A 26,106-nucleotide genomic window follows, 5' to 3' on the forward strand; every position below is an offset into this window, starting at 1 on the left:
ATGTTGTAAACAAGCTGGAACAGCGCTCTCTAATCCTCTCGAGATCAAGTTCAAACAAAATGTTCTCCTTCGGCGAGCAAACAAGAGTAGAGGGATTTGTTGAAAAACAAAGAACAGCGTTACGGCCGCGTTTCGTATTTAGCTGGTCGGAGGATCACCGGGAATATAAAATATACAAACGGGGGAACGGGTCGATGAAGCATAACGCCGAGAATAGGATAGCGCAAAAGGCGACCGATATTTCGGCATCAAAAATACCGAAGACCCCGGGCAACCGGTACCGAGGTGGAATAAACAGTAAATAAATCGATTCGCATCCACCAGGCACTTGGCCGGCTGCCGCTTTTATTTTCCATCGAAGCCGTTGCGAAACGAAACGAGCGCAGCTAGCAACCGGCCGCTGCATCGATCCCTTAAGGGGGTAGACACCACCTTCATCCTTCTAAAAAATTCTCATTTCCATTTTCTTATAGTTTCCGAAATTTCAAACCTTTGTATCAGGTCTGGGCAACTTCTTCCCCGCCGTCGCTTCGCGACCCCCACTACCACTGTGAAGGTTCCCCCACTTTTCATCTCTCCTGGAGACAACCTCCTATAGGTTCCTAACCCAATGCCCCCTCCTTCCACACTCCATAGGAGTATGGTGGGGGGTCTCAGGAGTGGGAACAGGACTCGCGCATGGCTCGCGAGCCACCAGTTGCCCAGGCCTGCTTCCTGTCATTTAAAACGCCCCTACGGACCAGGTCGAAAAACTGCTGATGAGTTGAAACTTCTGATCTCTGAATCCCTGAAAGTCTTTAAGGGCTAGATAATAGTCTCGAGAATGTTACGGCAAAATTTTATCCAAATCGATCCAGCAGTCTTTCAAATATAAATCCGAACGTTCGGGCATCGCCGAGGCGTTCGGTTAATAGAGGTTCTACTATATCGTGAATCAAACGAGCGAATGCGATCCAAATTGGGTCGTGTTTGGTATCATTTTACTCGGAAGAATGTCAGGAATATGTTGGTGACAGTGTCACGAAAAAATGATTGACAACAACAACGTTTTGTCGCTGGTTGTCTTTTTTGTTTACAGCGTCTGTACACGATACAGAGCGACGTAACGAAGTTTCCACGCATACCGTGACATTCCTGTACACTCGTTTCTCTCGGAATCGATTGGCCGTCAAGGGTATAGGTTCGATCGCGTTTATCAGAGTCAAAAAATTTATCACTCGGTTTTTCACAGCCGCCGGAACTGCGATGCGCATCCGCAAAGAAATCTTCCACGGTGTCCGAGATTTCTGCACACATTTAATCAAGCTGGTCTTCCCTCTTAAATCATCGCGGTTCCAGCGGGTTCCGGTGGTGGAAACGGTCCTCTTTTTATTCAATTTCGTTACCTGTGTAATCGACCAACCGTACAGGGTGTATAAACATTATATGTCACGGCCACCATAGCGTGATTCTACACCTCTGAATCAGTGGAGATCAGTCAAGGTCAAAGCGTTGAAAATCATTTTTTTATTGCATCGTACGGTACTCGTCACTCAAATTTTTCGACGCTTTGACCTTAATTGTCAAGGTCAATTTTGCGGTCCTTTTTTTTAACAGATCTCGACCGATCCAGAAGGGTAGAAAATCACGCTATGGTGATCGTGACATATAACTTTTGTACACCCTGTACAATCTGCTCGGGGGAACGCACACCGTAACCTCCTGTTCGAATATTTACCCACCGGGTGGTCCCCGTGGCCTTCATAATTTTCGTTTCGATGGCTCGGTGCCATCGGGCCGTGGCCCGACTCCGACGCGTTCTTTAAGCGCGTTTTGATTTAGCTGCTCCTTCTTCCGCTCCGCGGCTTTGTTTGATGTAATTTATGGATCGGCCCGGGGTGGCACCGTTGTATGCACTCCGCTACGTAAGAATCGCCGATGCATTAGCGTGATAAATCTGCCGCGAATTATCGAGCCACCAGGCTCGGCCCGACCCGGCCCGACCCGACCCGGCCCGCTCTGTTGGCCCGAAGCTGAAAAGACGGGCACGATCCAATATTTGATCGTGTCTCGTAATAATCTGGCAGATCGATGAACCGACGCGACGGGAAACGGATCCGAGGGCTGAATTTTCGTGCTGGCCTCCTCTCGGGCGTCGCCCCAACGGTAACTTCCTCATAATATCGGTCTCGAAAGGTTTCCGATAAGCCGGCCAGATGCAAATTACGCGCCGAGGAGGCCAATGAAATTTAAAAGAACCAACACGCCTCGCGAACTTCGCGAAACCGAGCCGCTGCATTCGTAATTATGGAGTTTTCGCGAACTCGGTGACGAAGGGACACCGAAAGCGGCGGTATTTCTTCCGAAAGTTCGCAAACTTTTGGAAATATCGACTTGTCGCATTCTCGTTGAAAGCATAATTTCAGAGGTATACAGTCGGGGACAGTGGACACTCTTCAAAATCTCATAGCTTTTTTAAAATTGGTCCAACTGACTTGAATCTTTTTTTTTTTTTTTAGGTGCTAGATCGACTTGTCTGCTAGACAATGAGCACACAAAAATTTCTTTAGATTGCAATTGGTTGGAATGATACAAAAATTCTGATTTTTCAGCTTTTTTATCCGAGCCCAGAACGATAATTGAAAAAATGCACTTTGTAGATTTCGGTGACTTGTATGCATACTGAGAATTTCATCGAAAACGGTCAACGTTGCAATGAGCTACACACGTTTCAAGATAAGAGCTTAATTGCGGTCTAAAGAAATTGTTGTTGACTCATCGCCTAGCAAACTAGTTGGTCTAACATCTGAAAAAAATTCAAGTCGATTAGACCAATTTTTAAAAAATTTCTGCGATTTATAAGTGTCCACTTAATATTGTCCCAGACTGTATATCACAGTTATTCACAGTAACATTCGGACGCCTTTAAAAACACGATAATTTTCATTTATATCTCTATCTTCATCTTTTATCTTCATTTTTAGATTTGTCACAGTTACCGGACGAAAACCAAAAGAAACCGCGATGTTCACCATCATCGTTTGTAACTCGAGCAAAAGCGTGGTGTGTTTACAATGAAAGGAGCACATATTAGTGATAGATTGGAGGCGAAAATCGATGAAAATTTCATTGAAATCACCTTTATTTTTATTTGTTGAACAGGTGCGATGATCTAATGACGTAACCGGAAGTACGAGGCCCTCGAACGTTGGCCTCGAGCACCTCTTCCCAGTGATTAGACCGGTGGTCGGCCACGTGTTCCCGAAACACGTCGAGATACGTCAGAACGACGATCAACGTGACGACATGTCGTTCCTCTTGAGCCGAGGTGGCCGGAAAGGGCCCATCATCTGCTTCGTCGGCCTCTTATTGATCTTCGCGCTGTACCAGCTGGGTATCATCTGTGGCTCGATGAAGTCCGTCCCCACTGCGATGATGGTTGCCAAAGAGGTGAGCATTTCTCGTTCCCCGATTACTCAACTATTTCCTTATCGAATAGAAACGATTATACCCGAGCAGCTTCAGAGTTATTAACTTAAACGTTATAAATCGGTGATTTTCGTATAACCACTATTGTAATCGACAAGAACTGAATTTTATCGATTTAATGTCTACTGATATTTCGTTTTGAGGTTATTATTTAAAGGAAACTGCTTATTACGCAGTCATTAAGAATGCCATGAATGGGCTTGAAGTAGGCAAAGAATTAATAAGAACGTAATTCTCCTCTCGGTTCCCCCGTTTCCTTCCCGATCGAAGGATTTTATAGTGAAAGAGTAAAGAATCCGAGTTGTCTGCCTTTAATATTGAATGTAATTGCACTTTCTGTTGCGTTCCTTCACAACCTTATTTAATACCGTATATACCAGACTTTTTACTTCTTTATATAAATCACTGAAGCACACTTGTTAACGTTTCAGTCGCCGTTTATTGAAATACGAACCCGAAGCAGCGCAATTTATACAATAGACTGCGTTAAAGGTGCATTCACCTTCTCAATAACCCTAAATCAGAAAGTTCGAAATGACTTTGAGCCAGCCCGGAATTTTGTCAACATAAATGCATAAATATCACGGTATAATGAGACGTAAATCGTGTCCGCGGCCGAAGTATGCTACCCTCGCTGCACCTCGGTACACATAAATCACTCGACGGCGTCGCGACGCTGCGAAAGGACAGTGTCACCCTTCTGCAGCTCGATCTCCTTCACCGGCGTCCCAATAGGTCAACGTTGCTAGCAAACGTTCTGTCTCGTAAAGAATTCCCGTCGTCCCTCGCCGAAAGTTGCAAATGCAAATCTGCACGCCCGGTCTCCAACGGGAAAATCGAAACATAAAATCCAAGGAAAACTTCGATACGTCCCACGGCGGCGTAAATCCACTAGGACGAAATTCCAAAACCCGCTGCAAACGTTTACGTCGACAATTAACCCTCGTATTGGCTACCAGGTACAATATGCGTCATAGCACCCATACTGGTATAAACTATATTATACTGGGTGTTCGACTACCGGAAATTTAAGGTTTTGAGGTTCCCCATGACTATATAAGACGAAAATGGGGAGTACAAAAATTGCGATTTCATTTCCTAGTTATTGTCAATTAACACTTTCGGCGCCGCGTCACCCATATGTGCCCGACGGAATTATTTGTGCAGGTTTTAAAATGAATTTTTACGTTGTACTAAATTCACTGTACTAAACTTGACTAGGATCTGTAACATGCAAGAAAGTTGGAGGATTACTCGGTATCATACATTTAATTTTTTGCAATTTTTATTTCATTAAATAACTTACTTTGATTTTATGGAATTGTTCGGGTTTCTAGTTGGGCGTTCGAAGTGTTAAAAATCCGCCTAAATGCGGCAACCCGACCAACACAGGCGTACGTTGCGTGCGTCGCGCTATGACGTAAGCAAGGTACACTTCTGCTGGTCGGGTTGCCGCATTTCAGGCGGATTTTTAATTGATAATAACTCAAAAATGAAGCCGAAATCACAGTTTCTTTATTCTTCACTTTCGTCTCAGAATGTCTTGGAGAACCACCCCTTAAATTTTCCACCCCTCGGTATCACTTGCCTTTCGTCACGCCTTCGCAACAGTGCATGATTTTAAAGTCGTCCAGTTAGAATCCAAGTATAGTTCCTACCCCGAACTTCGAGGGCTGTTTTTTTCAGCCGTTGAATATGAACGATGGCCGCGAGAAGGACACGTGTCGAATATTGTTACAAGGTCCTCTCGAAGTTTCCTCGGATCTGGAAATGTCACTCGGTGGCTTGTTAGTTTCGCTTGAACTTAATTAGCGCCTCGCGAACACGGGGGCGTCGAGTGGGCGTGATCCCGGGGGAGAGATCGAACTAATTGGCCGGGATATTTATCGAAGTGCGGGGGCGTCTCCGGGAAATTTCTTTTCCTGGCCACGATAACCGAGCATTAAATCGAGGAGATACGTCACATCGATCATCGGGTCGAAGGCGTAACCGTCGCCGGGAGAAAAGTTTTCGCGGTGATAACGATGCTCGATTAATCGGTCGAAGAGACCGGCCGGTAGATTGGCCGTCGCAGGACCTCGCAATTACGACGCGGTCGGGCAATTAGCCCGCGATAAGTTCGCGAACAAGATTACGTCGCGCGATCCGCCTGTCCGTCGACGATTTTCCTTCGTTCTTTCGCGGGGCCGCCGACGCTCCGACGTTTATTCGCCCGGCGACCTAATCTGACGAACAAAAATCCAATTTGAAAGTTTCGTTGCGTAAACGAAGTTCCAGCTCGGGGAAATTTCTGCTCTCACCGTGCCCGGAGCGTCGCGGCGCCAACTTCACCCCGCGAGATTCCGACTTCTCATAAGCTATGCATAGGGACGCGTGCTCGTCAAAGACGACGGATCCGCAACGTTTCCGCGGCCGCAAATGAAAATGAAAGCCACGCTTGTCGCCGCAGTTATCGTCACAATCCCGTCGAAATGGTAACGAGGCCCGGTCCGAGACCAATTTTTCATTCAATTTGAAACAGGAAACCATGTTTCGCCTGTAACTTTCCACCATTCTAGCATTGAAACAGGAAACCATGTGTTAAGCGGGCCTGTCAGGTCGAGTCTGTGTAACCACACGTAAATGAAATCCATATACGTATATGAACTTGCAAGGGTCAAAATCTTGACAAATTTACGCTTCAATATTGCAATGAGCAGTTTAAAAATGGTCACTTGTGTTTCCTAAAAGTCCAATCTACGTCTGTCCAGAGCCCAAATTGCGAATTTCTACCTCATCGTGGAGTAATTTGTAAATTTGGCAGAAAACTCGCTTTCTGAAGCAAGTATGACGTCGCAAGATGGCTGCCGCAGAGAGCCGCAGAGAGATTCTCTTAATTTCGAGAGATTTAGTGTTCGTATCGAAAAAAGACTCTGGACTGTGATTGTGTCGTGTCTGGTATCATTGCATTGTTTAACACTAGGTTTACGGAGCACTAAAAGCGACTATTTTTCATTATTTCATAAAAATAACAAGAACGTGCTACCCACATTTTTAGCAATATTTTTAAAATAATATATACCCAAAGAAATAAATTTGCTAAATAATTTCTTATGTGTGCATCCTTAGAATCTTAATAATATTAAATTAAAAATATTAGAACCCGTCATTTTCACGGGTTCCGTAAATCTAGTGTTAAAACGAGAAATTAAATCCTTTTTAAATGTTTCCACGTGCAACATTTATTTTGTTTGGAAAGCACTTTCTCGCCATTTTGTAAATCTTTAATATATTTTCTAAGTGAGACTTGCTTTTATGCGGTGTCTCTTATTTGTTATAGCTGTTTATGAAGTTTCCGAATATTTTTGTTTTGTGCGGTTTCACAAAAACAGATTTGACTGTACAAAAGTATGTCATTTCGGTCCCGAAGTTACCATTCTGGCCCCAGTGTGGCTCCGAAGGGATGTCGAACCGATCAAAAAGGGTTGTAACGCGGGGGATTAAGAAGTTCTGAAGGGATCGTGGAAGAAGTTTCCCGAGCCGACGATAAGGACCTTTATACGTCCAGTTCTCGCTCGAATCATAATGAAATTTTCCGGCAAATAAACCAGCCGGATAAAAAGTTTCGAGGAACTTAATTGTCACGACGTTCAAGATGGTCCGAAGGAGAACGGCGGACAACTGGGACGACGACGCAGTTAATTCCCGCGATAAAGTCCGGCCCGCGTTCCTTTTAATTGCGCCTCGCCTAATTCCGCCCGGATCTCCATTGGAAAATTTCCCGTGGAACTAGCGGACACGCGGGGCTACTCCCTTTATGGTTCAACGGTCGACAGTTCTCTGACAGTTGAGGGCAAGTCGAATCCAACGACCTATAACACTATGACCTTCGCGTGACCTTGGACACGAAAAAATTCACAAAAGTTGGACACTCGATGCAAACAACAAAGTAATTTCTGGTATAATTCTCTTGTCGCCCAACTTTAGCGCACTTTTTGTTCTCAAGGTCACATTTAAGATTCTCCATTTAACACTAGATTTACGGAGCACAAAAAGTGGCTAGTTTGGATTATTTTATAAAAATACCAAGAATATATTCAGGCAGATTTTTAGCAGGCTTTTACTATAATATACGTACCAACGAATAAATGTGTTAAATAAATTTCCTATAAATGCATTTTTACAGTCATAATAATTGTAAATTAAAGAACATAAAACCCGTCATTTCGACGGGTCCCGTAAATCTAGCGTTAAAATAGCTTTCGGTGCAAAAGATTAAACATTATCGTAATCTTGTCGGTGGAACAATTTCAAATAATCACGAGCAGTAGTTCACGGATCATGAAAATTGTTATTGAAGAATCATTTTCGGGTTCACCGAACAGTTTTCTTGAAGAAAACGCTTGAATAAACGCCCACACACACGGTAATGAGGATTCATGCTGTGCTCGGCAGGCTCGATGCGCGAACAAACAAAGATAAAAAACGCTGGCGCAGCTCGGTATGAACAAATTATAGAGTTGATCGAGTTCCAGGGGCGGAAGGAAAAGGGGGGCCGCGGGGCGCGCGAATTTCGCCGGGTCTCGCGTGGGGATTTTTAATCGGACCCTTCGAATTAGCAAACTATTTTCATCTCGCGACCGGGGGCGACCAGTTTGTTAATAACTTATTCCCCGGGAGAGTGCAGCGCGTAGGAAACTAGTTGCACGTGTCTGCATACACGAGGAGCGTTTTCGGCGGTTGGTGCGCTGGTGGTCGTGAATAAATAGCTGATCCCTCGCAGGCATCCGGGACACCGAAGTACAGTGGCGACATTAATTTCCGGGCCTCGGGCCTCGCCGGGCTTTAGCCGGACATTCTTTGCGCGCCTGGCCCTGTCGCGAAAACCGTTTTGCTCGACCGGTCGCCTAATTCCCGCCCGTTCGCGTGAACACGTACCTGCGAACTTGAGGGAACTCGTTTGTCCGGCCATCGACGAATTGTTCCGCGCACGTACCGGCCATTTGCCGGAACCATCCCGCGCAAAACTCGGACAAAACTAATTCGTAATTACTTCGCAAACCCCGTGCACGGCAGCGTCACGAGAACCGAGCGATGCGGGGGAGTGTTAGCTGCAGAAATTAGTCCTTTTTCATTAACTTCACACCATTCGTTCGGTAATATTCTTTTGTTGTGCGTTTGACGCTGGATCTACCGAACTCTAAGTTAACACGTTCGCTGCCGAGCGACATTTCCAAAAACGGTTCCACCACACCAACAAATTTTAACCCTTTGCGCTCGGCGCTATTTTCATTCTGAAACTAAATTTTTCTTCCGTCTTATTTTCATTTTATTCATACGAAACTGATCCGATTTCCACATATAATATTTAAATGTTTTGTAGTCTATTCAATACAAATTTTGTAAGTAACAAATATTTTGTAATATTTTTTGTAATTTCGTTGAAATAATGCCACAACAATTTCTAGTGGTGCTTCAGAGTCACCACTCGAGTGCTAAGGGTTAATTAATTAATTGCAAAATAAAAATACAAAACATGTATTTATGGGGAAAAAATTGTTGTGATTTTTTTCTAATCCCCAAAGTCAGATACCTTCAAAGAACATGAAAATACTGGCGCCTAAACACAAACTTCGACCTACGAGGTAACTCGTTGTTGGCAGCGAACGTGTTAAGAAACAAAATTGAACCAATGGAACTGTTTGTTCAGAAAATCGTTGTTTATTCAGGCTTGCCGGTGCAAAATTGAGACAAGAATAAAATATTGTAATAAATAGACTGCGGATCTTTATGCAAAAAATATTTTCATTGATTGCAAGACATAGGAGCGAAATAAAAATTTCTTTCTTCTTTGAATTATTTTATCAAGCTAAAACCAATATGCTGTTGCCCTTAAATCTTTTTAGTATGTCCACCGCTTTAAATTGTGCTTACCCATTTTTGCTATAAATGCATGAAATCCGCAGTCTGCTAATAAGTTAAATACGAAACCAAGCGTCCCTTAAATTTCCTGCGATCTTATTTGAATAAACAGATCAATAATAATTTTTTGGAAAACTGTTGCGAGCAATTTTGCTCCTCACTCTGTCCTCGCGCAGTACGTTGTCATATAAAAGGTTACCGGTCTCATCATTCTACGGCAAGGAAATAACGTGGAATTGCCTCGGTCCTCGACTACACTGTAACACTTTGATCACGCACGATTCAGCTGAAGAAGAAGAAGAAGAGGAGGAGGAGAAGGAAAAGAGGCGTTCCGTTCTGAATCTGCCAGACTTGTCAGAAGCACTATCACGGTGCAGGATCGATCGGCAGCAAGAAACTGTTTGTTGCACGGTGCATAATAGTCGACCCGTCAATTCGTGTCAAATGCGTCCGTCACAGTGCAAGTTCAGTGACAGGCGCGTCCGCTAAAATTACAAAGGTTCGCGATAGCGTGCGAGGGGTACAGGTTTGCAATACGCTCGCGTGACAAACGCGAGGAGTGAAACGGCTCGTTGCCGATCCATCGATCGAAAATCATCCCGTTACAGGGAAGACTGTTCCCGAAACGAAGGCGTCAACTTTTACGACGAAAACCGCCGCGCCGTAAAGAGGACGAACAAAGAGATTAGAGTCAAAGGGGTGGTTCATATTAAAAGCCTCGCGGGCATATTACAGCTTGACGTAAGTCCTATGGATCATGCACCCGGGTCGCGACTTTAAAGGTAGAGTCTCACTCGATCCAAACAGCAAACAGAACGGTTTCATGAAAACGGACGAAAACCTACAAAGTGAATTCTCGTTAGGAGTCAGTGCCAACCTTACAGTTTGGAGTCAGTGGAAGTACCCACACCACCGCGGTGAGCGGCCGAACCTCGAGAGAAAACTTCTTTATTTTTCATTATTCTTTTATGGGACTTTCACCAACATATTCACAGCATTTTTCTATTGGAGATGATTTATAACTAGAGCTTCATTTGTAACTAGAGTGCGGATTTTATGCGTTTATAGTTGAAACGAGTGCAATTTGAAACTGGAGATGTATTATTCCCAACTGCTCGACTTGAGTGAAGGAAGAAAAAAATTTCTGATTGGCTCCTGTTCACTGTAATCGACGCAAACAATTTATATTTTGCATGAAAATCCTATTTATAACGTCAGATTCTAAATAACTACATCTGATAACATGTAGGACACGAGGAGATCAATCGTTTTAGAGTATGTGAAAAAAGAAACCGACTGAATTTGAAAAATAGATTTTTAGTAAACTGTTTCTGACAATCGGCTGAGAACATTTGTATTTTCTTTGAAGATCCCCGGTCTGTTTTACTGGTCGTACCAGATGTTCCTGAGGAGGTTGTGATCATAGACTTCAAAACAGCCTCCATTTGTCCAATAATTTTTTGATTCCGTCAGTTCGTGGGATTTTGAACATGGCGTTTGATGGGGTATCAGAAGCTGAAAGACCACGCTAACCGTCGCCGGGAATCGTTTAATTAACCGCAGCGATCCCATGGCGATATTCACGCCGGGCGTAGACTCGATCGTGCCGGCGATGCAGTTTGCATGATTATTAATAAACGTCCACGGTTACGATTCATTAGCGCGACGCATAAATTGCGAGTGAATTACGGTCATATAATTTTCAACGATGGGAGAGCTCGCGTGTAACACCGATCGGACCGTCTCCATGGCAGCGAAATTTTTCGTCGGAAACGCGGTTGTTCGCGCGGAGACCGCCAGAGGAAATACGTTTTGTAATTAACATTCTTTTTTTTTTACCGCGAAAATAGTGCGCACCTTCGCGCGTCCACTCTTTTTGTTCTTTTGCGCCTCGCTTTTGTGCGGCCCGAGTACATTCGCCGGCCGAAAATTCTACGGCTGGCGGAATGCCTCTAATAAAAATGCCGGTAATTAACCTACTAATTAGCTGGTTGTGCGTCGTTCTAACCCTTTTTACCAGGAAGGGCCCGCGCAAAAGTCTGTTTCCGAAATCGCGGAACGACGGAGACTCCTCGCGCGGAAATAAGTCGAACAGAAAGCCCGAATGTTTCCGGATTTTAGGGACACCCTGTACGTAAAGAGTTCAATCGGCAATGATCACACGGTTTGGTTACTAACGGAAACGATGCCAAACATGACACGAGTCGGATTATGTTTACCTGTCAGAACCTCAGCATCCTAATCAATTAACTATACAATGGTACAGTAGCAAATCTCCACCGATTTGCACAATAAACTTGTATAGGAATCGTTTTGCATTGAACTATTTGCGTAATGGAGTTCGGATAATCGAGGTTTCACAAATTAAACAAGCGAATTATGTTCCGAATTGTTTGGACTCGTTTTAATCAGAAAAATGTCACATTTTGGCAAACGTTTCACAGAAAAATAATTACAAAGAAAAATATTTTCTCATTGATCCAGTTATTGTCTCACCGATACGCACCCTTACAAATTTTGTGAAAATGCAAAATGTTGCCAGAAATTCTTTTATCACGTTGCACACCGTCCCTATTTTTCCGACGTGTTACACGAAGTTGCGGTGTACAAGGACGTTTAATTATAATTTATGAATAGAACAGTTTGCCGTGGAATAAAGTTTCCTCATATATCCATTGATACCAGCGACATTTACACGATGTCACTGTATCACCCGTACAATATTAAACGTTCGCAATATTGATTAATAGTCGGTAGTCTGAATTTGAATCGCCGATTAATTAACCCTTTCCGGTGTTATTTTACAACGTGAAAACGAGACCGTAGGAAATGGAGATTCTGCAGCGAAAAGACGAGACGTTATTAAATATTGAACTGTGAAACTGCTATTTAAGTTAGGGCAACTGGCTCTATTGAAATAAAAGCACACGCGGCACAGATACGCGTCTCGTGCACACATAATCAGCTTGATCGTCGGTAACGATCCAGCTTCGCCTTTTATCCACGCGTCTGACACTCCGACCTCTGACTACGGTTAATTAGCGGTTAATTGATTGCTCTCGCGGGGCACGCCGAGTCGTTGGAAATTGAAACGGAAAGGTAAAAGCGGGCGTGCTCGAGACGGCACCGTGTTCCTCGCGAAGATGGAAAATACATTTTCCCCGGCGGCTTTTAATACTTGGTGCCATCTTCTTTTTATAGTAGGTCGCGCTGCCTCGCGATTTAACACCGCCTTTTATTGCCGACGCGTGCATTCCGCGCGCGCTCCGACACGTGACAAACAATAAAGTTCGACGGGGAACAGTTTAATTAGTAGCGCGATTAAAATTCCGAGTGACGAGGAACGTTAACACTCGCCGAAACAATCGACGTTTACGATCGGCGGGCGTAATTGCGACGAGCCGCGCGATAAATTAGCAAAATACCGGAGATTTGTTAATAATCTCCCGGTGCACGCCCGAAGGATACTAACGCACACCGGCGACATTCGCTTTTGTGTGTTCGCGCGACGCACTAACAGTATCGGAGACCGCCGCGCCATTTTGAACGCCTCGCATTCATTTCGTACGAGTAGATTAAGGGCCCGGGGTAGGCACGTGACTTTTCAATTAATAATTTCCATTCATAGACTTAAGATCCGTCTTGGTCCAGAAAACTCATCCAATGGCATAAAAATGCTTGGATTCCACGATATGCACATCGTCAATTTTTGACCTACTTCTAACGCTTATGTTACCAAGTATCTGCATAATCTCGGCAGCTCCTGACCAGCGCGCACTAGATTGAACCTTCCTCTTTCGAATGAGCCCTTTACCAGCGACAAAATACTCTTATTTAAGGACGAAAACTTGAAGCACGTGAAACCATTTTTTGACGGTAATGTAGTCACTCTACCTTATCGCACAATCGAATGTAATACGAAAATATAAAGCTGTGTCCACACCGGAGCAAGCTCTTGTCGCCTTCTGCGATCTCCATCTTTCATTCCAACTCTGAGGGTTGGAAAGTTTGAGAATTCCAACTTTCAGGGTTGTTTTCACCCCTTCAAAGTGGATTGTTGGCGATAAAAAGAAGCACGTGTCAAATATTTCTCGAAGAACTATATCTCACGCATGTTTCACCAAAATCGGCTTGTATCAACTAAATATGTTCCCTTGTGAGTCGAATTACAACTCGGTTGTTAATGAAGGTGGAGCAGAATTGTAGAGCATTGTAGATCGTTCTGTAATGCGCTTTCTTTTTTGCGGAAGTGCATCGATGCAGTTCTAAAGTGCACACACCTTCGCAATGGCGGGGCGTTAAGACTTACACTGTAAGTTCTGGGGAGAAAAAGGTAAATATTTCGCAGAGTTTTCAATTTTTCACGATTCTACTTTCTCTTTTATTTACAACAGTGCGAGAAATCGATTCGAGCAAAACTAAACCGCCAAGAGCGAGGGGTGGTCCGCTCCGTGGTGGTTGATTGCAACAATCGCGAAGATAAAGGGGTTGAAAATCGTGCTTTCAATGATTCTGTAGAAACCATCCCCGCCATAGCACTCGTTTTCCAAGGCCCCAGGGCCTGGGGAGGGGGAGGGGGGACAAGAACAAGCAACATGCGTGAATATGTGCAGGCTCGAGTCCGTATCCGAGAACGGAAGGGAAAAAACGAGTTTTTGCTGAACCCTTCGCACGACATAAATCGCGCCGCTCGAGTCTCGCCCCGTCCTTTTCACCCTCCACGCTTCGGGCTACAAACGGAAGAGAATAGGCGAGCTCAGGGGGCGAAAATCGCGGTGCTGAGCAGAGGGTTGCACCCCCGAATTACGAAGCCATCCCGGTTACACGTCGGAATGCTAATTGCGACCGTGTCCCTGGCGCCTCGCAAAAAATCGTGAAAACGTTTTTACGCTCGAAACGGGAGCTTATTTTATGGAAAGGATGCGCGATAGAGAGGCCGCAACGGTTAGACCTTCGTGATCCATGTGCTCGATCGGCCGAGGTTGCATTTAGCTGGATGCACCGGCTGCAGTGATAATTAAGGAGCAGAAAGACAAGGGTGGTTTTTGGGAAAATTGAGAATAAGGTTGTCCGGAGCGGAAAAGTGGTTATTTCATATTATTTTTCTTTTACAAAAATAATAAGCTATTAAACAATTTTACTTTACGATATCGGGAAAATTGTGAAGTAATAGAGGATTAACTAACACGTATCTGCTCATAAACATACCAAAAGACAGGTAGGTGAAGCGTCAATTATTCCGAAGGGGCGAAGGGGATGTAAAAAATATTCAATTTAATTTTCTTCAAGGTTCTCATTCACTGTCCATCATTATTCATGAGCTTGACCCAACTACCCTTACTCCACAAAATTTTAAAATTCTATTGGCTTGCATCGCGAGTCTGTAGTACTTTTTTCAGAAAACAAATTCTTTACGGCGCCTCTGGCAGCATAATAAATGTTGTGCGTTCGGAAGAGGCTATAAACGATGAAGAAAAATACGGTATAAATTGATTTCTTCATCTTCTCAATCAAAAATAAATTATTCTTAAAAATACTAATTTGTTCAGACAATATGTGTTAAGACACATATGTGTTTGTTAAGACAATATTTCACAGAAACCTATTTTATACTTTCCTATCGTGAATATCTGCTGTATTTGTTATAAGTAGACTCTGAACTTTTATGCAAAATAAAAATCTGTATCAATTACAAGAAACAGGAATAAAAGAAACATACAATTCTTCCTTTAATCATTTCACTAGATTCAAATAAGTAATTCTTTTCATTCTCCTATTTTCAGTTCCACCCACTCAATCGTGTAGTAAACACACAAGATTGTTTTTTATAATCTGTAAATTTACATTTACAAGTATAAACATTGACAACAGAAAGTTAGTTCCATTCACAATTTTACATTATCCGAATAAATATCATTCGGATCGAGATTAATCGAGTCCGAAAATTTCATCGCGAGTTGCGCTACGTACATCTGAAATGCTGTCATTTGCGCGTCGCGTTAATTAATTACACGCGGATTTATTAATACCAAACGCCGCTGTAATCTGCAGGGTAGATCGGGGCAAGACATTTTTCAGTTTTTCATTTCTGTAAATTTTTGTTCGAATCAATCACGTAAAAACAAAAAGTAAGCAAAAATATTCTTTGAGCCTTTGCATATTGTAAAGAAAAATACCGTACGAGATAAGCTGTAAAATATTTACTTGATCGATGCAAAGTTTATATCAACTTGCCCCAGCGACGAATTGGACGTTCGGTTTTATTTGTCGGGCACGCGGCGAGCGTTCACCGCAACCTTCTATTGTTGCCGATGCGAAACGTAAACGGTCGGACCAATTCGGGTTCACGAGAATGGTTTGGCATTGCGATCGAACCGGGAACGCGAAACGTCGCCGACAGACAGTTGTTATTGCTAATCCAAAATTTATTACAGAACGAAAACCGCACGAACCTGGCAACTTAATACAGTCTTCATTCGATATATGTCGCAAACATCTAGTCGATAGACGTCACAGAGTTATCCCCATTGCCGTGAGGTATTTAGGAATTTTTCTGTTTCCTCATAAATTCATAAAATCCAGCGATAAAACGTCTACACTGGAAAAATATGTCAATTCAAAATGGTTTCATAGTTCATTAAAAATTGTTTCACAAAAAGGCACCGAAGTCTTCACTCGATATATGTCGCAAACATTTAGTCGATAGATGTCACAGAACTATCCCCACTGCCGTGAGGTATTCAGAAATTCTTTTATGTTTCCTCATAAATTCATAAAATCCAGCGATAAAACGTCTACACTGGAAAAATATTTCAATTCAAAATGGTTTCACAATTGATTAAAAATGGTTTCACAAAAAGGCGCCGAATTGCTCTCGGAATACATCGATACCCGTGGATCGATAATCGCAACACTGCCGGAATATTAACGCGGCGTTCGAACTTTACGGCTAGTTTATCGAGCAGCAAGTTCGAAATCCGGCAAAGTGCCGGAATGAAAAAATATCGGGGAAACTGCACCGACGCAAACACGCGTTTATGTCTGCGGACTTCGTCGGCGGAGGTTCGTGCGAGATTTCCTTCGTTTCTCGGGTCATAAATACGCAGCGTGTGCCTTCGATTTATCCTCTATCCTGTTCCCGCGTGTTCCCACCTCTTTCTTCTCCCTCGGAAGCGATGGAAAGTAAATATTCCTCGCCGGCGAGATAAAACGAAAGCTTCGCCGAGTATTCTCAGCCGGTAACCGTGCTTCGTTTCATTCTTTTCCCCTTAGAACGAACGATAGCGTCTCGTACGGACAGTATAGCAAATGATTTTATTATCGGACCACTTGCTCCGACAAATCAGCCGTGAGATTGCAAAAATCCTGGAAGTCGAAACAGTTGAGATCGGTTCGATAACGAAGAATCAAGGGAATATTCTAGTTTTCAAGGTCGTTCTACGAATTTTTAGGATTTTTTTCTGGACAACTATTCAATCTTTCGCGTTGGGATTTTACACGTGTATTTATCGGTGTTTGAAATACGCGTGCGATTTTTTAATAGTAAAAACAGTCAAAATTACTCGAGCTATTATACGTCTTGGAAAACATGGGACGGGTGTTGTTGACCAATACCAAAATTATTGTAATTCTAGACTGCGGATTTTAGACAATTTTAGACAATTCACAACATTTATGAGAACAATAATAAGTGCAATTTAAAGTAGTGTACAGGTGAAAAGAATAACATTTCTATTCTGTGTTGTCCAATTGATGTAGACAATTTTTACTCTGCATAAAGATCTCGCAGTCTAGCGGTCACAGATTAATTGACAATTTCGGATACAAAAATATTCGTTGAAGCTATAAATTATGACGCCACCGAACATCGTTGGTGGTTATTGACACAAGGGCGAAACCAAACAGACAAATATTGACCTGGACCAGTTTTGCATTAAATGGCTGAAATAGTTTTGGTGGAATATCCGTGCGTCTACGTCAGAAGATGCAGCTCTAGGTTGCATTTCGTCGCTCTCGATTAACCGAAGGCATAATGTAGCTAGGGATTTGCTCGGGAGGAGCTCTCGGTCGATGATGAAGTGCGATGCAGTTTCAGAACAGGTTGAAACTGCTCCGAAGATACAAGTTGCATACACTCGTGACATTTTCGCTAATAATAATTGCACGCGTGGCTCTTGCGAGGATGCTTCTTCCTCTACGCGATACTACAGAAACGCGATGCTTGCGTCATGCTCCCGTGTCGCAAAACTGAATTTCCGAAAATTCCTCGTGACCAGAATAAATCCGAAATATATAAATATTACGAGTATTTGGGCCCTTTAATGCCCTTTTTGTCCGCTGGTAACGCCTAGAGGTCAAAGCTCATAGAATCACGAAGACCGACAGTTCTGATTCGCATACTTTCAGACACAGTTGTAGTCTCTGAATGGGCACGGAAACTTTTCGCTCATGCTCATGATACGCACATGATACTCGGGACACAAGTGGCTTTGATAAACTAGAGCGCGAGCGCAGCGAACCCAACAAAAATGGCTCTTTAAGATCTCCGATGGAAATTCGAACGGTACTTGCGCTAGAACCATTGCGCTACCGTCATTAATGACTGCATTCACAGGTCACTAAATTGCAATTCCACTCGAAGCCTGCGTACTCTCTAATTTATCAGGCCGGTAATATCAAATTAAATTCGTTGAAATTTTAGATTCAATCCGCAACGTTTGAACGTGTTCATTAACCTTTCATTCCGAGTCAATAGAAACAAATAATATTCACACGTAGTATATTCTGTTCGACGTTTAAACAATTCCCAACATTTTCGTCGGTCTCGATGTTCTGTGGCAAGAGGGTTTGTGGCTTCTGAAAATTTTCAAAAAATGCTTTAACATAAAATTCCACCGAGTTTAGTACGATTTTTATTTACTGCAGATCTGTAAAGGTCGCTACTACTGCGAATTAGATTGTATTTGTTTCCACTTTCGTAAAATTTGCCGACAAAAATTGAAAATTGCATGAACATCTAATTATCGCCTTTGTTATTGGACTCTTCCACGATGGCCACGATTACAAGCATATTACTTCCAGAGCAACAATTATTTTCCCCTCCGCTCTCGGCCGGGCTTTATCACAGAAATTCCGATAATTGTAGCAAACTATTATTGGCAGTAATTGCGCCAGTAGAGAAAGCCTGTTCCTCGAAGAGCCTATACAAACGAAGCCTTTATACAAATTTCATCCCCGGTCAGTTTTAATAATAACGATAACCGGTATCGGCGGATTACCGACGAGGGTTCGAGCTTTCCCGGTAACGGCGACCGGCAAGAGAACTTGTTAAACGATTCTTGCAAAATTACGAGCCGCGAAACTTTCGCCGCGCGCTGCTTGATTAAACTTCGATTACGAGGCTCGTGTTCGCATCTGTCCTGGCCACATCGGGCTAACGAACCTCCTGTAGGATACGCCAAGGACCAAACCGGGATCGATACGCCGTGAATTTTGTATACGAGGATTCGTTCCGCGGATTCGATCGAGGCCCGAAGTTTGAACAACTTTCGAGCAATCACGAAGCTCCGTTTCAAACGCTGACCGCTCGCAGACTCGAGTTTCTTTCGTGATTCATGTTGATATTGGTTGATATCAACCTGGTGATACTATCAAAATTAACCCTTGATTACCACTAATGCGTAAGGAATCACAGACTGGTTATAGCACCAAACATATAAAAGTGAAACGTTAAACTTTGTACAAATTGTCGGTACAATATGTGCTTAAATGAAGGAGTCAATTCAATAATTTCCTATGAAAACGTTCTTACAATTTCAGTAATTGTGGAATAGAAAACAGGTGATTTTGACGGTGGTAGGTCTAGCGTTAATTTTTCTGGCACACCGTGGTGGTGAGATACATGGAATTTTCCTTGGATATAATTAGGTCCGCTTTCTAATTGAACGTTTCGTCTCTCTCGTTTCAGAAATACGTGATGGGCCCGTTCGATCACAAGAGGTACACGTACGATCGCTATATGCCGTTAATTTTCATCGGCGGTGTGCCACGCTCGGGCACCACCCTCGTTCGCGCCATGCTCGATGCACATCCCGATGTCAGGTGAGTCCCCCCATTCATTGGACAAATTGCCAATTAACGCCCGGTACGATTGGCGTCGAGTGCTCTTGATCAATGCCCGCGTCAAAGACCGGCCCATGAACAGAGCCCGGATGCTGACTCGCGGATCATTTTTTTGCGTGACAGGTGCGGCCAAGAGACCAGGGTGATACCGAGGATCCTGCAGATGAGGATGCACTGGCTCAAATCGGAAAGGGAGAACCTACGGCTGTCCGAAGCAGGAATTTCGAAAGAAGTGAGAGTCCCGTCGGAGAAAACGCCATCATGAGAATTCTCGTGGGGGTCGTTCCATGCCAAATCGATCGCTTTTTCGCGTCACCGTCGGCGATTTTGTTCTAAATGACATATATGTTGTAGTCCATGGGAAATCAGGGGGGGTTTAAGTCATCATTCTGCCGGTTTAGAATTTCTTGAAAAATTACAGGTCCTTGAAGTCAGTAATTTTTCGGCGAAAATCGGCTTCGTTTACGAATTTTTATCTCGGGAACTATTTGTCTGATCGTACTCAACTTTGTTTTGTTTTGTTCAGAAAGGATTGTGCTATTGTAAAATGATTTCTTCAACCTCGATAATTAACTTTATAGTGTCGAAAAACGTAAACGAGTTCTGTTTTCGCGTTTTCTTTTTCGATGAGGAGCCATGGTTTTTCAAATGTTGAAAAAAACATGATGAGATTCCTCGAAGTTTTCGCATCAAAATGAGCTCGAAAAGATGGAGACTTGAAAATTGACGTCACAATCCAGAAGCGCTCGACGATGATGCGAATGCGCCTGTGCATTCAGAGTTGCTGTTGAACGATGAAAATTTTCGTGTCCATTCAGTATTGTCGATCGATAATGGATGTTTTCGTGTCCATTCAGAATTGTCGATCGGTAATGGATGTTTTCGTGTTCATTCAGAGTTGTTGATCGATAATGAATGAGGATGCTGTTAAAACATTATAGTTCAAAAAATATGCGCTACATTGTGCAGCATCCGATGGTCGAGGCGGGAGAAACGTCGGGTTCGTTATCAGCGTTGAATGTCGGCCATTCACCGGCGGGCACCACGAGCCCATTCCGAGATACGAGTATATTAATTACGAAATAATCATTTGCCCCAGGTGATGGACAGCGCGATAGCGGCGTTCTGTCTGGAGATCATAGCGCGACACGCGGAGCCAGCGCCGCGATTGTGCAACAAGGATCCCCTCACTCTGAAGATGGGCTCGTACATTCTCGATCTCTTTCCAAATGCCAAGTTTATCTTCATGATCCGCGACGGCCGTGCCACCGTGCATTCCATTATCTCGAGAAAGGTAGGAGGACCCGATCGAAGCGAGCGCGCCGCGCCGCACAGTGTGCAATTTGGACGAAATCGGATTCAAAATCAAAGAACGATGAAATAGAGCGGTGGAATTTTTTTTTAATTAAAGCTGAAACTTTGTAGACTATGGGAAAAATAGGGAGATTATTACCATCCAATCATTTCAACGAAAAAATGATTTCACTAGTTTTTGTCACAGAAATCTATTTTTTGCAAAATCCTGAGGTCGTAGACAAATTTTGAGACCAGATTTGAAATCAGCGTGAAAAAATCTATGAGAAATGATGTATAGCATGTTAAAAAAAATTTTTTCCGCGCGTGGTATTGGAAAAACCACAATTTTCTTGAAATTGTGCAAGTTTAACGAATTTTCTGAAGGTTAAAAAGCGTTCGTACCGTAATCTCCCTATTTTTCCCATATTCTACAAAGTTTCAGCTTTAATTTAAAAAAATTTTCATCGCTCTACCTCATTTCTATCGAAAGTTCTTTGATTTTGAATCCGATTTCAAATTGCCCACTGTGCGCCGCGCCGGTTCATTTATGCAAATCTATCCCACTTGATACGCGAATATTAAAACGCCGTGTACCCGGCGAGTGCCCGTCAGAAGAGGAAAATAAAAGGAGAACAGCTAGGAGAATTTCGCGCGCGGCCGAGGAATTCGCCGGCGATATTTCGAGCGCGCTACGGACCGATAAAAATGAAAACCCGGCCCCGCGAAATGTAAATCTCTGTGTAAAACGAACCGCCGCCGATTCCACGAGCGATCTAATTCGATCGTGTACTCGGAGGCACTAACGGTTTTACGAGGGCTTAATAGAACGTTGCGCGCTTCGTAGCAACGGGAACAATTATTCCGACTTCTGTTCCCAACCGGCAAAACTGCTTCTGACACGACGCCGATTCGCAAATTACTTGTTTTGCAAATGACTATTTTAGCTGCCCGTTAAAGCACGGGGCTGACGTAAATCATTTGCAATTCAGTCGTTCAGAGTTGCCGGCCAAAGACGAGAGATCGTGAACGTGGGGGTACAATGGCGGCCATATACTCGCGTACAAGTGGTATTTTCTGTTTTAAGGTATTAGGTTGTTGCGTATGAAATGACCGAGTTTTAACAGTAGCTTTAAACGAGCGCAACTCTCTTTTGTAAATGATCTTACCGATTCAAGCAAGCAACATTCTAACTCTGTCAGTGAGTTACAAGTTTCTTGATCGCATTGCCGTAGAAACTGAATTTTTTGGTTGTTCGCGTCTTGTAGTTTCTTTTTTTACTGAATGATAATCACTCTTCCAGGTCACCATCACCGGCTTCGATCTATCCTCGTACAGGCAATCGTTGATCAAGTGGAACCACGCGATCTCGATCATGTACGGACAGTGCAAAGAAATAGGGTCGGATAAGTGTCTGATGGTCCCGTACGAGCAGCTGGTGCTGCACCCGCGCCAGTGGATGAAGAAGATTCTAAACTTCCTGGACGTACCGTGGAACGAGTCCGTGATGCATCACGAGGAGTTCATCAATAAGCCGGGCGGCGTGCCTCTCAGCAAGTAAGAGACCCGACTGACGAAGCAGCAACGGCCGGCCGCGGTGTCGTTTCGTCCTCGAGAATGATGTCATTCCGAGAGAATGAGGATCGTTCTGCGGAAAAAGGACGGATCGGCTCCGCTGTCCCGTCGGTTTCTAGTCGAAACGATCGAACGTTAAATTCTGTATTTTCGGAATGCAGGGTGGAGAGGTCGTCGGATCAGATCATAAAGCCGGTCAACTTGGAGGCACTGACCAAGTGGGTTGGCCACATTCCGGACGACGTGGTCAGAGAAATGCCTGACATCGCGCCGATGCTTTCTGTCCTCGGCTATGATCCTTATGCTAATTCGCCGGTTTACGGAGCGCCGGACAGGCTGGTCAGCGAAAACACCAGACGGTACGTCATCCGAATGATACTTCTGCCGATCCGGAATCCGGTTCCTTCGGTCGAACGTCCAACGCATCCTTCAGAACTCCGCAAAATGGCCTCTGAGGGGTGCTGAAACGACCTAGGAGGCCGTACAGAGAATAATTAAACTAGAATAGTTTTACTGTAAAAGTATTATTCTAGAGGAATATTTTTTTGCGCAGAATTTGGTGCTTTGTCCAAATTAAAAGAAACGCAAAGTAACAAAAATAGAATTAAAGCTTTGTATGCAATAGCAAATGCAATAGCAATTTAATTAATGCTCAGGATTTGTGAGCAATGTTAATATTGGCATGTAGCGCATAAAGCTATATCTTGTGCCAAACAAGCAATCGCAAAATCAACAATCTAAACTGTTACGTTACCGACTAAGAGATAAGAATAGTAGCAAGGTTTGGATACTACCAATTGAAACATTCATGATATCGTCCAGAGATGTTGCAGAGGGAGGCAACATCTCCACTGCCATAACTTGGTGTCGTCATTTCGATACATTTATTGTTGCAGGGTGCTAGCGAACGGGGAAGTGTGGGCGGCGAGGGCGCGGCAATTTTCCCTGGAGAAGCTGATAGAGTTGAGCAAAGAGGAGGAGACCACCAACGCTGCAAACGCGTGACCTCGGTTACACGCTACCCTAGGCGCGCGGACCTTGAACCTGTACAATTTCTGCAACGTTTAACAAGCTGGTAAAAGCTCACCGGCACAGCCAGTTCTAACCGAGTGCCGTTGAAAGAGCGAATTCCTTCTCGTCGTTTGGCTCTTCTCGGTAGGATTCGGAGACAGCGGACCGTGACCGAGCGGGAAAATAAGCAAGCGAGCTCTGGACTACTTTAATTGTACATTTCAGCGTGTACACTCGGAGGCAACGCCGCTACCGCGACGAATCCAGAAAAACCTTGAAGAGAAGCTGGAGAAGAACCCTGGAGAAGATCCTCGAGACGAGGACCGTTCCTCTTCGAACATCTTCAGCACCGAAAGGGGGAACCAATTCAGATAGGGTCTGCTTTTCACGGCGATGGTCACGGAAGCCTTGTTTATAATCCAGCTGGGTCCACGTTCTTGCTTGGTCGTTGTCCCCGAATGTACACGCTGAACACCCGTATTCGCGCGCGAGCGACCGCAGTTCGCCCGACTACGCGACGATGGTTATTCTCTCTGTATATTTTAACCGCTAGATGTTGAAACTGCGAGGCGGCACTTGCGTTCGTAAACGGTCGCCACGCGTGATGCAGCTCCGTCGAACAGTGTCGACCCTTTTGCCGCCAGCCGGATGTTCATGCGAAGATCGGCCCGGCAGTTTTTCGTATATCGCCAGCTTTTTCTGGCAGCCAAAGGGTTGGCGCCGATCATCAGCGAACTCCCGCATCCTCCCAACGCGGGAAATGCCGCGCAACTGGTCGCCGATTGCTCTTTGTTTCGTTTGTCCAGTTTTTCTTTTTCGTTGACGCGACCAACCGGAACCGTCGGAGACTCGCTAAACAATTTCTGCGTAGTCAGTTAGTCCCGACCAACGGCCAGTGACTGGAACGTAGACCGCGGAGGTAACGTTGTGCTTCTCGAACGAACGGAAGAAAGCGGAAACGATGAAATGGTCTCTTTTTTTTTATTTGCATTCTTCTATTGCGTAACGCGGAACGAATTTTCTTTCAAGAAAGAACGGTACTTATCGATCGTCGTCCGAACAGGATTCAAATGATACAACGTTTCAACCTCTTGCGTTCCTTCTTTTGATATTTCCTTCTTTCTCTTATTTTCCACGTTTAAGTAGGCGGTATCCGTTAGCGATTCCGCACCAATTAGGATGAGCTTGATACATGTCATCTGTAGACCCTGTGAAGACAGAAGACGATTTTGAGAACATTGTTTCACTATTCTTGATGTAGTTAAAATTATAATTTTAAAGAAGCTGTTTTACCTGTTTCGATGAAGAAATTTGTTTTTATTTTATTTATGTTTCTGACAATCGACGAAAGTAATTAAGGGAAATGGCATCGGGAAAATGTTAGTATATGGAAGAAATAAATTTCTATTCAACTCCCTCTTCTTGGGAAACGATGCTTAAACGTTTTATTTTGCATGAAGATCAACTGATAAGACATTCCAAGCTGTAATCGGAATTGTTGAGGAATCGCCAATGTGAATAATTACCAAGTAGATTAAGAACAGTAGCGAATATTAAGCGAACGCGTTCGCTGCTTGTTTTAAGGATTTTTGCTCCATCTTGTAAAGCGAAAATCGGTAAAAGATCTGGACAGTTCTTGGGTGTGTAATGTTCTGTGTGTGCGTGTGTAAATAATACATTGTGTAAATTCGGCAGCGAATACGTTAGAGCCTCCCTGTTACAAAATACTCGGTGTCCGGCAAACAGCTTGTTGCAAATATGACCCGCGAATGAATCTCCGGACACTGATTGTCTCGTGTGCAAAGGTTCTTCAGTTCTAGGAACGCGCGAAACTGTCGTAAGTTTATTGTTGTCTCGATCGTATTACTATTTGTAAGCCGCCTAAGACCCGTGGACACGCAGACCAATTGTTTAACCGGTCCCCCGATTTCTATAATTTAGCCGCGTACTTTCGTTATCGATGGTCGATTATAGTACGCAGCGATGGTTCTCGCAACAAATATTATTGTAACGATAAATGTGCCCCCATTGTTGGTAGGCCCTTGTCCGAGCGGCGACCACCACAGGTGCAACAACTTCGATGTGGCATTACGTCATTCGTGTAAACCATGTTACTGTCTATCGAATTATACAATTAAATTATTTTAATATTACAGAACCCCTACGTGTCTCATTTACCCTGACCTGGCATAAATCGGAATGATCTAGGGTAAGGGACCCAATTACTGTGGGTGCACCAGTTACTATGCCTATATTAATTATACTTATTTCTAAAGCATAATGCATAATTAATATAGGCGCAGTAATTGGTACCTCCACAGTAATCGGGTCCCTTACCTTACTATCTATTTGAACACTGACAAATAAAATCGTACGCTATGCAAACCGGATAAAAATTCGTGTGATTTATGAATAGAGGCACGTTCGTTTCACCAGGGATTGTGTTCGAAGCAGATCTACAATGCACGTTATCGAATTACAGTTACTGGAACGGACGTTATTGTAATTTACGAGCCGGACGTGATCATAAAATTATTCTTGGTTGTAATATATGTATAGAACGTAACGGGCTGTCGTTGAAACGATTGAAATCAATTGGGAGCGTAGTACAGTTGCTATAATAATGACACGATTAATCGGAATGTATGGATTAGCAGATTTGAATTTTGTACGCTGTACCTCTGTTCAAATCGTTATAACATAGGGGATGATTTTCAACCGCACTTACGAGGTGAC

General features: G+C 43.7%; 1 protein-coding gene across 2 annotated transcripts; it reads left to right on the forward strand.

The window, feature by feature from the left end:
- Window positions 1–3,275: 3,275 nt before the first annotated feature.
- Window positions 3,276–25,528, forward strand: Tpst (tyrosylprotein sulfotransferase). 2 transcript variants are annotated; one of them, XR_013083170.1, is made up of 8 exons: window positions 3,276–3,429; window positions 19,337–19,470; window positions 19,615–19,723; window positions 20,591–20,785; window positions 22,088–22,341; window positions 22,521–22,718; window positions 23,256–23,961; window positions 23,994–25,528. XR_013083170.1 is itself a non-coding variant. In XM_076798133.1 (7 exons), the coding sequence occupies exons 1-7, from the start codon at window positions 3,286–3,288 to the stop codon at window positions 23,362–23,364; spliced, it is 1,143 nt and encodes a 380-aa protein (XP_076654248.1). In that variant the 5' UTR covers window positions 3,276–3,285; the 3' UTR covers window positions 23,365–25,528. The 2 variants fall into 2 exon arrangements, 1 of the variants encoding a protein (XP_076654248.1); XM_076798133.1 differs by having other exon boundaries at window positions 23,256–25,528.
- The last annotated feature ends 578 nt before the right edge of the window (window positions 25,529–26,106 follow it).

The sequence above is a fragment of the Halictus rubicundus genome, chromosome 12, assembly GCF_050948215.1.
Source record: "Halictus rubicundus isolate RS-2024b chromosome 12, iyHalRubi1_principal, whole genome shotgun sequence".
Taxonomy (NCBI): Eukaryota; Metazoa; Arthropoda; class Insecta; order Hymenoptera; family Halictidae; genus Halictus; species Halictus rubicundus.

Bases quoted from the DNA above. Each gene is read 5' to 3' on its own strand.
- Tpst (XM_076798133.1), top strand. From the start codon at position 3,286: ATGTCGTTCCTCTTGAGCCGAGGTGGCCGGAAAGGGCCCATCATCTGC. The intron at 19,724-20,590 runs GTGAGAGTCCCG...CATTTGCCCCAG, and splicing joins AAGCAGGAATTTCGAAAGAA to GTGATGGACAGCGCGATAGC. The intron at 20,786-22,087 runs GTAGGAGGACCC...TCACTCTTCCAG, and splicing joins ATTCCATTATCTCGAGAAAG to GTCACCATCACCGGCTTCGA.